The sequence below is a fragment of the Amblyomma mixtum genome, chromosome 5, assembly GCF_055824585.1.
Source record: "Amblyomma mixtum isolate Tamu chromosome 5, ASM5582458v1, whole genome shotgun sequence".
In the NCBI taxonomy this organism is placed as follows: Eukaryota; Metazoa; Arthropoda; class Arachnida; order Ixodida; family Ixodidae; genus Amblyomma; species Amblyomma mixtum.
This window is the reverse complement of record NC_143016.1, coordinates 16,471,151-16,480,867: the sequence shown is the minus strand read 5'-3', so window position 1 is coordinate 16,480,867 and position 9,717 is coordinate 16,471,151. Positions and strand designations below refer to the sequence as shown.

Here is a 9,717-nt window from a genome sequence, read left to right as displayed (position 1 = left end):
GTTGTAAACGAATCTGAGAGCGACCGGAGCTTCAATCAAAGAAGAGGCGCTCTGAGTTGGACAATGCGAAAAGTCGCCCTGAAGGCATCGACCTTTATTTTCGAACGTTTCTGCGTATGAGGCAAGGATGCGCCTGAGAGGAACGCCTACTGGCAAGGTTGCCAGTGACGAAAAGCGATTGCAAGCAGACAAAGCACTAGGTGACGAAATGGTGCGGGAGCAAAGGCAAGGGGAAAAAGGAAGGTAAAAAAGGAATAGCGTTGCGAACTTTAAAACGCCTGGAATACCCATAGCATTTTGTCACAGGAAAAGATAAGGAGTAGGTTTGCGTGTGAGAGTCTTTGCTGTCAAGTGCACTGTAAAGTGTGGGAGATGATGCACAGATTATGAAACGCGACTGTAGAAGTGATCTGTGCGTCCCCGATTTACCGAAGCTTTCACGAGATACGTTGACATATCCGTTTATGCAAAATCGCAGGAAGCTTAACACTGCAGCTTTAATTTCTTTCATCGCAGGGAGGTCTTGTTTGCATTTTTCGGAGCAATGCAAATCTGGTGAAACAGCTCGGGTCACTTCTCGAAGCTTTATGTTACATTCTTGAAGCCAGGACATTCTGGAACTCATAGCCTTGCGCACGTCGCCCACACTAGGCGAGAATTTGGACCTGAACTGAACTGGACGTAATGGAATACTAAACAGACGTCCAACTGGAATCTCTCACTCCCATTTTCGCCCGAAAATTATCTTTTTAGCCACCCTGGCAAACTCTTGCATGCGAAGGAAAGACGCAGAGGAGATTTGTCAAGCCGTCGGCCCCACAACTGCCTAAAATATGCAAAGCTGCCCAGGTTACTCAGTTTGAAGCGAGTGGTTCAATGTGAAACAAAAGAGAAATGGGTGGTACAGCGCGAAACAGACGAAAGATAAAAGTAGAAGACGACACAGACGAGCGCTGTCTGTGTCAAAGAAAACGAAAGAGAAGTTGGAAATGCTGATGCTGAACTAAAGCGAGCTACGTAACAAATAAGAGGCGGACTCATGTCGACTGCTATTTGCGAAGGTTATTTGTCGTGCATCAGCACTTACATGTCCTACGCGTTCTTGGGAGCCAATGTAGTTCTCACAAGGCGTATGCTCAAGTCTGCACATGACGGCTCAAGGGTCGCTGCAATCAAGCGGAAGCCGAATGTCGCACATGAGCATTAGGAACTATTGCTCATCGCGTGATCTCTCAGAGCCCATCCTAAGGCGCTCAGAATTTTTTTTTTCTGGTTGCCGCTTTTTTTTTTTTCAAACTGCACCACACGTTCCGATATAGCACCACCTGGTCTCAACTGTAGGCGATGCATCGATACAAGTATGTGGCAATATACTTTGTAAAGTTAGCTTTTATTGGCAAGGGTCGGGTCTTCAACCATTTTTGCGACAATGGGTATTTCTGCGCTGATGGTTGCCTGCAGGCTTAACGTGAAGTCACTGAAGCGCAGTTATATATAGGTAGCGAGAGCATTTAGTACTTGACTGCTTAAAGGAGTATATAGCGAAGTATACGATTCGTTAAAGGAAATATATTTATTTGACTCGACGCTTCGACCGGAAGACCGATCTTCAAGTCTCTTGAAAAAGGTCGATCTTCCGATCAAAACGTCGTGTGAAACAAATGTTTCTTTTAACGAAGCGTATATTTCGCTTCGTTTTGTATATATAATGTAAATTTGCTACCGCTTTTTTTTTCTTCTTTGCATGGCACCTGCCGCATGACATTCATTTTTCACATCAGCTGCCAACAACTTGTGCGCGTCATCCAGCCGTCGCTTTGAATTTCCACTCAAGGTACCGTGCCACCCCCTCCTTTTTTTAATTGCTGTTTGATTTCAAATTCAACTTTGGGTTTCCTTTTCTTTTCCTTTAGCCCCTGTCCATTTATTTTGATTGGTTTAAGCCTGTGATATCTGTGCTGGGGCAGACGTGCCCTCATCCTTTTTTGTTGTTGTTTTTTTTTCCTTTTGCCTCTCGAAGAGGGACTCCAAAATGAGGAAATGAGGTTTTTAGCGTAGTGTGTATCGTCGCCGCTACCGCTTACTGCGCGCCACTAATGCCCATGCTCAGATCCCCCTGAGGCGCCAGGTGGTGGCACCTGGCGTCATCTGCGCGTACGCACTGACGGCGCACGGCACACGGCACGCGCTAAGTGGTAGCGGTGGCAATCTAGGCCTAACCAAAAGTTCAACTTTAAAAAACAGCAGTTGGTAATAATGAGCCATGGTCCTCGGCGTCCTGTGTTACTCCGCTGACCAATCACAACAGTTAAACGGAATCAGCTTTCTAATGTTTACCTGTGTTAAACCAGCCAGATATGCATCAAAATTACTGAGTTTCATGTTTATGGGGTTTAAGGTCTCAAAGCGACTCAGGCTATGAGGGACGCCACAATGAAGGGCTACGGAAATTTCGACCAGCTGGGGTTCTTTAACCTGCATTGACATGGCACAGTACACGGGCCACTAGAATTTCGCCTCCATCGAAATTCGACTGCTGCGGCCGGGATCAAACCCGCGTCTTTCGTGTCAGCAGCCGAGCACCATAACCACTGAGCTACCGCGGTGGCATTACCGAGCTTCTAATTTGTCTGGAGGTTAGCTTCTTGTTACGTTTAGAAAAATTCTTGTTTTTCTTGTTAAGAAAAATTTTAACAACGGACTACATTTTTGTCGTAGCGGAATTCTGTGCGGCGGTCCGAATGTGGGCGGAGCTTCACTGCAGATTCGTGACGCGCTCAACGTTTGTACACAGGTGACGTTCTCCTGTGAGTACCTCTTTACGCACGGCCATGTCAAAATGTGAGAACTATGGTTTTACCCCACTTCACATCGTTCAACGTTCAGTAATACAATTCCTAAACGGGCGAGTTGGTAACACATTCTTGAAGGTGACAGCGCAAAAGACGGGGATGAAAGAGGGAGGAGCACAGGACGAGCGCTGACTCACAATTGAAGCTTATTGATAGGAAACAAGTTAGCCGACTCAGGTATGCAGGATACCCGGACTATATCATCGTTTTGGGTTGCAACAAAACAGTAAGAAAACTAAAGACTACAGCGTGAGTGTCCACTCCAGACCAAGGACAAAAAAGGAGAAATTTCGCAGTTCTGCCGTAATATATTGCCTTTCATATGATCTCGAAAATGTAGCCAATAGTTATAATGCAAGTGCAGTTTTTTCTGCACCAAAGAAACTTAGCTCTGAGGGAGTTGTGTATGAGGTTCCTCTATGCTGTGGACAAATATAATTGGCCAGACAGGTGGTGCATTAATACACGTCTGAAAGAACATCACGATTCATTAGACTCGACGAAGCCAACTAATTGAGCTGACCAGTGCCGAGATTGCAAATCTTGTTTTCCTTCATTACATCGTAGTGACATTTTGTTCAAACATCCTGTCCGATTAGCAAGAGAGATCAGCGAAGCTTACCACACGAAAAAAAAAAAGATTGTGTGTCAGCAAGCCCTCCATCTGTCTACATGATAAGGAAGTCAAGTTTCTTCATGCGACGTAGCAACACATGCATTAAGTTTGTCTTTATGATTGTCTGTCGGCGCTTCTTTGCATTCGCCTTGTTTCCTATCAATAAACTACAGTTGTGAGTCAGCGTTTATCGCGTGTTCATCCCTCTTTCTTCCCCGTATTTTGCACTGTTATACCTCCAAGTTAGGTAATGCTTTCTCATTTCGCGGTTCCGCTTGAAATCAGCAGAGGACGTGTTAAACGGACACTGAGGGTGGTTCTTAATAAAACTGAATTCATTGGCTTTTTGTTGCTCTGTTGGCGTTCGTTTGGCTGCAAAAGATGTAGCATTTATCGCTGTTAAAATCGGAGTTTTAAAACGAAATATTTCTTCCCGCCACTCGATTCACACTCATGTCGTTAATGATACCGTTGAGCGCATTAGGGACACCGTGGTCGCACATTGGAAGTGGATAGCGGCGCAACGTCTAGCCTCAGGGATCTGCGAACAAAAAAAAGCGCTTGACGTCATCGCAGTTTCCTCGTAAAAACGGCCTGCAGCGACGATGCACGCATTTAATCGTTTAGTATTTTCTAGGTTACAAAACCTCCGTCTTCAGTGAAAGTAGCCTACTTGTCATTAGAACGCGATAATCGATCGATACGAGTACCTAGGCGTACACTCTAAACAGAAAAGAGTATAGAGGACAGCTTACGCCTTTTTTTACTCCCCTATAGTCTCATTCGTGTTCAGAGTGCACAATTCGTATCCCCCCGTCTCCCTTTAAAACCAAGCGCGGAGGGACCATGGTCTGGCTGTTATTCGCCGAAGCGCTGCACGCAATTCCCTGCACGCTGTCGCCAGCATCGAAGGAGTGTCACGTGGACGTGGGGAGCGCGTGCAACAGCTGAAGAGGAAGCACAGGGTGAACGGGCGGAAGAGGTTAACACCACTCCGTGATCCATCACGACGGGGACCAAACTCTTCAGCGACTGCGGGCTGCACCACACCAACACCTCAGCGACGACGCTCGCCCGGAGACAAATTTGAAAAGAAAGAAAGCCGATTCATTAATCATTCCCGAATAGAAAGAGAGAGATAGAGAAAATATAGAGGGCAAGCGTTGGCGTCCGCTCTCATGCTACAGCTGGTGCTGCGCAGTTTGACCGCTCCCCTTTTTTTCCCCCTTTTTCCTCCTTCCTTACCCCGCCTGTCGAAGGACTGCATACTCGCAGCTTGCCGAGCAAGAAAAACAGCGGACGTGCCCTCGGTTTTGATGGCGCTGAAGAAAAACAGCGTTAGAAGGAGAACGAAGGATTCATCAGGAGAGGGGATACACTAGGTGTTCACGCGACTCAAGCGCCGTGTGTAGCTACCGACATCATGACAGCACGCTGCGAACGTGAGAAAGAGAGTTGCTTCATCAAAACATCTTCAACCAATACCGGCATGCACGCGCCATCATTTTCTTCTCCTTTTCTTCTTTTTTCTTATGAAGCAGAATTTGGCCAAGTCCCGACATTTGGTCACGACATAGTCGCTTAGTTAACGACTAAAAGCGGTTAATGGGTAAAATTAGCGGGAATAGAAAAAAAACCGCGACACCTCCCTTCACATTGCTTCATATAGCTCTGTCTCATTTCTTTCACATTTATTTTTATTTTAGTGTTGTGCACCGCTGCTAGCCTTTTTCAGTGACCCCCTGTTGAAGGCCAGACAAGAGCATCCAACTGGCACTCATTTCGTGGGTCCAGGAAGTCGCCCCCACCTGGGGGCCACACCATGCCCACCTGCCCTAAATCCCGCCAATCTATGGCAATAAAGTTGTTTCTCTCTCTCTCTCTCTCTCCGCAGTGTCAGAGTGAAAAAAATTGAAAATTGGTTTTTGAGGAAATGAAATGACGCAGTAACTGTCTCACATATCTCGGTGGGCACCCGAACCGCGCCGTAAGGAAAGGGATAAAGGAGGGAGTGAAAGAAGAAAGGAAAAAATTGGCAGAGGCTAAGTTTGGTTAAGCCTAGTGGATTGCGAAAGCAAGGACGCTGAAATTGTAGATGCGCCCATATCAAGAGATTTTGAATGCGTTCGCCTGGCTGCACAATATGCACGCCGTTTAACTAAACGTTGCTCCCGCTCTTCATCCGTTTCTTCCGCACGCCGCCGCTTCTTAGCTGCAGCACATCGTTGCAGCTTCACCTTATACACATCATCCGACATATCGTGGAGGATTCGCTGGGACGACTGCGACGAGCCGATTTGGGGGAGTTCCGTCGGGGCAGCGGAGGAGTACGGACGTGCGCCGCATGCGCTCTGCAGTTTTCGACCGATCCATGCTACCAAGACCCACCGAGCCACCAAAAGCTCTTTGGACCTGATACATCTCGCAAGCTGGACCACGTGGACACCGGTCTCAAAACGGTAGGCCCAATTTCTCGGCAATTTACCGGACTTTGAAGCCACCACGAGGTCGCGTAGCTAACCCAACGAACGCGGCGTTTGAGGGAGACCAGGCAGCTATGACGGCATCGACGCGGCTTGAAATGGACCCCCCCCCCCCCCCCCCCCCGCCCGAACCCATTGAATTGCAAGCCCCCCATGAGCGGACCCACCCAGGATCCGCCCGAATTCTAAGAAATGGACGACGATTGCTTCAGCCACTACTCCGACGCCGAGACCACCGGAGACGGAGAGTTCGAGGGCGCCGCCATGCAGCACGACCAACCCGGTACGTCAAATTCGTACGATACCTCCGAGCAATGGCAGATTTACACCTCAAAACGCCAGAAAAAGCAGCAAAGGAGCGGAATGCGGAACGCCGCCATTTTGAACTCGAACGAGACCCAGAGCGGGGAGAACAATAGCAAGATGTCGCCGGCCGCCTCGGCAGCAGGTGGCGCGAGCGGAGCAGCAGCTGGCACACCAGCTGCGTGCAAAGGACAAAGACAGCCGGGACGCACGCTACCGCCGCTTCCAAAGGGCGACGCAAAAATCATCATCAGACCAAAGAATGGCCTGCCGATCAAGGCGCTGAAGGCGATAGAAATCGCGCGAGCCATCACCGAGGCTTGGAACAACAACTTCACGGATGAAGACTTTATAGTCAGACTAAGAACAGGATCGAACATCATCATAGCAAGTACTTCGAACGAAGAAGTAGCGAAGATGATGCTGGGAATAACCAACCTACGAGTCAGAGGTCAAGCCTACGAAGTCAACAGATACGTGGCGATGCCGGAAGACGTCAAGCGAGTCGTCATACACGGAATCCCCACGGGAACGCCGACAGAAACGCTCAAGGCAAAGATACGAGTGCGCACCCAGGGAGTGGTGGTGCTTACCGCAAGAATGCTAGGAAAATCGGAAACGGCGGTCATCACCTTTGACGGCCCCATCATACCCAAGTACATAATCTTTGCCGACGCAGAATTCAGATGCTACCCATATCGACCGACGAGGCAGGTGTGCTACATTTGCTGCAAGCAAGGTCACCGGTCTGACGTCTGCCCGACGCCAAACACCAATGCGTGCAGGCAATGTGGCATGCATAACCCACCGGAGAACCACCAATGCCAAGCCAAGTGCCTGATATGCGGAGGCGACCACGCCACCGGATCCAGGGACTGTAAGGACCGCCTAAAGAAAGCTAGAGAGCTGAAAGGCCGACAACGCCAGTCTCAGCAGCAGCAACAGCAGCGCAGCAGCAGGGAGAAGGAACGGAGGCAACGTCAACCGAGATGGTTCAGCTCGGAGGGCGAACCGAGCGGATCCGGCAACCACTCACGGAACGGATCACGGAGCCAGTCACGGAGCGGGTCACGGAGCCAGTCACGGAGCAGTTCACGGAGCCGGTCCGGGTCCTTTCCACCCCTGCCGCCCCCGGTCATCAAGGGGCAGCAACAGCAGCAGCAGAAAAAGAAGAAACCCAACGGCGGCACGAAGGTGAGCTGGGAAGCAGGCCCTCCCAAAACTCTGTCTCTGCACTCGGGAAACAATCAAAACAACGGAGAAAAACAGCTAGAGGAAGAAAACAGGGCACTAAGGCGAGAGCTAGAAATTAGCCGCAGAGCGCGCGAAGAGCAGGACACAAAAATCAACAGGCTACAGCAGGAGATACAGGACCTCAGGTCAGGCAGCCCTCCCATGCCGCCACCACCCCCGCAAAGTCAACCCACAGAAATGACACAGACCAATTTCGTCAAGTTTATGGCAGAAGTGCAACAAGTAATACAAAGAATAGAACAGCAGGTAGCCATGCAAGGAACAGAAATCGGCACCGTGCGAAAACAGAAAATCACCTAAGGCGTTAAAGATAAGTTCAATCAGAGACGCCCGGCGTTAGAAAACTACAGTACGAGAGACGAATCCGAAAACTAAACATGGACAGTACAACCAAAGGTGCGAAGAAGGAAGAAAAATTAGAAATATGGCAGTGGAACTGCAGAGGATACAGAAGAAAACAAGGATTATTACAACAATACATCAACACGCAACTAACTCGACCTGATGTAATTGCCCTACAAGAAACTGGAATCACCCCAACACTCCAGGGCTACACGTGCTACGAAAACTCGGAAGAAGGCAGAAGAACGGCAATCCTAGTCAACAAAGCCCTCATCGCCATATGCCATGATAGAATAGCCGGCACAGACGTGGAGCACGTAATAATAGAAATCACACCGAGGAAGAAAAGAAAACGAGGAAGTATATTCGTCGTAAGAAGTGTGTACCGTGTGTATCGAGCCGGCCCTGCGGAAGCCCCTGTTCCCTCTGTGACATCTTGTGCATCGTGTGCCACGGCTGCACGGAGTCCTGCTGTTCCCTCTCCTCCCCGTTGGTGCTGCTGTTCCACTGCCTGCCTCTGCGTCTTCTGGCCGTCTTCAAATTTTGGTGAGGCCGTTCCGCGAGTGGGGGATTTGGCCAGGTCTTTCCCCCTTTGGATGTAGGTTCGAAGGCTTTGTAGGTTTTCCGCCATGGCTCTGTCTTCCCCGGGCTCAGGTCCGGTAACCTGGTTCGCCAGTTTACCGGCTGAAAATCTGCCTCTAACGTCTTTCAGACAAAACGGTGTCAAGCTAATCCCTGTGGCGCTGGTCCCTGGAGATGGTGTGATTAAAATAAAAAACTCTCGATTGATCCAGGAGCAGCTGAAGGCAGCCACCAGCCACTATCTTGAGATTTCGGAGGTGCGACCCTTTGGCAAGAGAGGAATTCTATGCAAATCGGCTGACTTGGATTGCGTTGCCGATTTGCTGCAGTGCACCTCTTTCGCCTCACTACCGGTGAAGGTATTCATTCCTGAGCAGCCAGCCTGCGTAAAAGGAATTATCCGCGGTGTGGATCCTTCCGCTACACCAGGGGAAATTCTTGCAGACTTTCATGACGCCGGTGTTGGCATCCTTTCAGTTTACCGCTGCAGTAGAGAGGCTGGAGGCTCTCGAACACCAACGGAGTCGGTTATTGCAACATTTGCAGGGTACTCTTGTCCGTCAAAGATCAAAGTTTGGCCCATTGTGTACCGTGTGGACCCACTGCAGCCCCGTCCTTTACAGTGTAAGAATTGCTGGCGGTTCGGTCACAGTGCCAAATCTTGCAAGTCCGCAACGCGCTGTCGCGTTTGTGGCGGTGATCATGCACACGACATTTGCACTTCTGAGTCGCTTAGCTGCTGCCTTTGTCACTCTGATCACACAGCTGACGACCCCACCTGCCCGAAGCGTGCCGATGAGCAGAACGTCTTGGACATTATTCAGCGTGACAGGTGCTCGCGCGCTGATGCATACGCCCGCCTTGACAGACGGCAGTGCTCATACGCAAGTATTGCCCGCACAACCACTGCTGATGTGGAGGCAGCCTTAACTAAGTCCGTTGTTGCTTCGGTGGAGAAGGCTGTTGCTGGCGTACTTGACCGCATGATCAGTACGTTCAGCGATGCCTTGTCCCAGGTCATTTCCGTGCAGGCTGCTTCATCGGCTTTAAGTAACCTCAACTCGTCTACCTGTCCTCCCTCCTCTGCCACTGCTGCTATTCAGCCCACCACCCCTTCTGCCTCCACGTCCGTGGGTGTAAATGACTCTGACCAAGTCCCCCTCTCTAACGCTTGTGAGTCAGATGTTGAAATGACTACTCCATCTCAGAAACGTCGTGCTTCCTCTTCTCCTTCGAAATCTGACCATCATCATGGTAAGACTAAGAAAGGTTCGCCTGGAATTTC

General features: G+C 49.7%; 1 protein-coding gene across 1 annotated transcript; it reads left to right on the top strand.

The window, feature by feature from the left end:
- Nucleotides 1–6,273: 6,273 nt before the first annotated feature.
- LOC149341384 (uncharacterized) lies at nt 6,274–7,808 on the top strand. The gene has a single exon (XM_089542851.1). The coding sequence runs from the start codon at nt 6,315–6,317 to the stop codon at nt 7,806–7,808; it is 1,494 nt and encodes a 497-aa protein (XP_089398977.1). The 5' UTR covers nt 6,274–6,314.
- Nucleotides 7,809–9,717: the final 1,909 nt, after the last annotated feature.

Coding starts and splice junctions, on each gene's coding strand:
- LOC149341384 (XM_089542851.1), top strand. CDS start 6,315: ATGCGGAACGCCGCCATTTTGAACTCGAACGAGACCCAGAGCGGGGAG.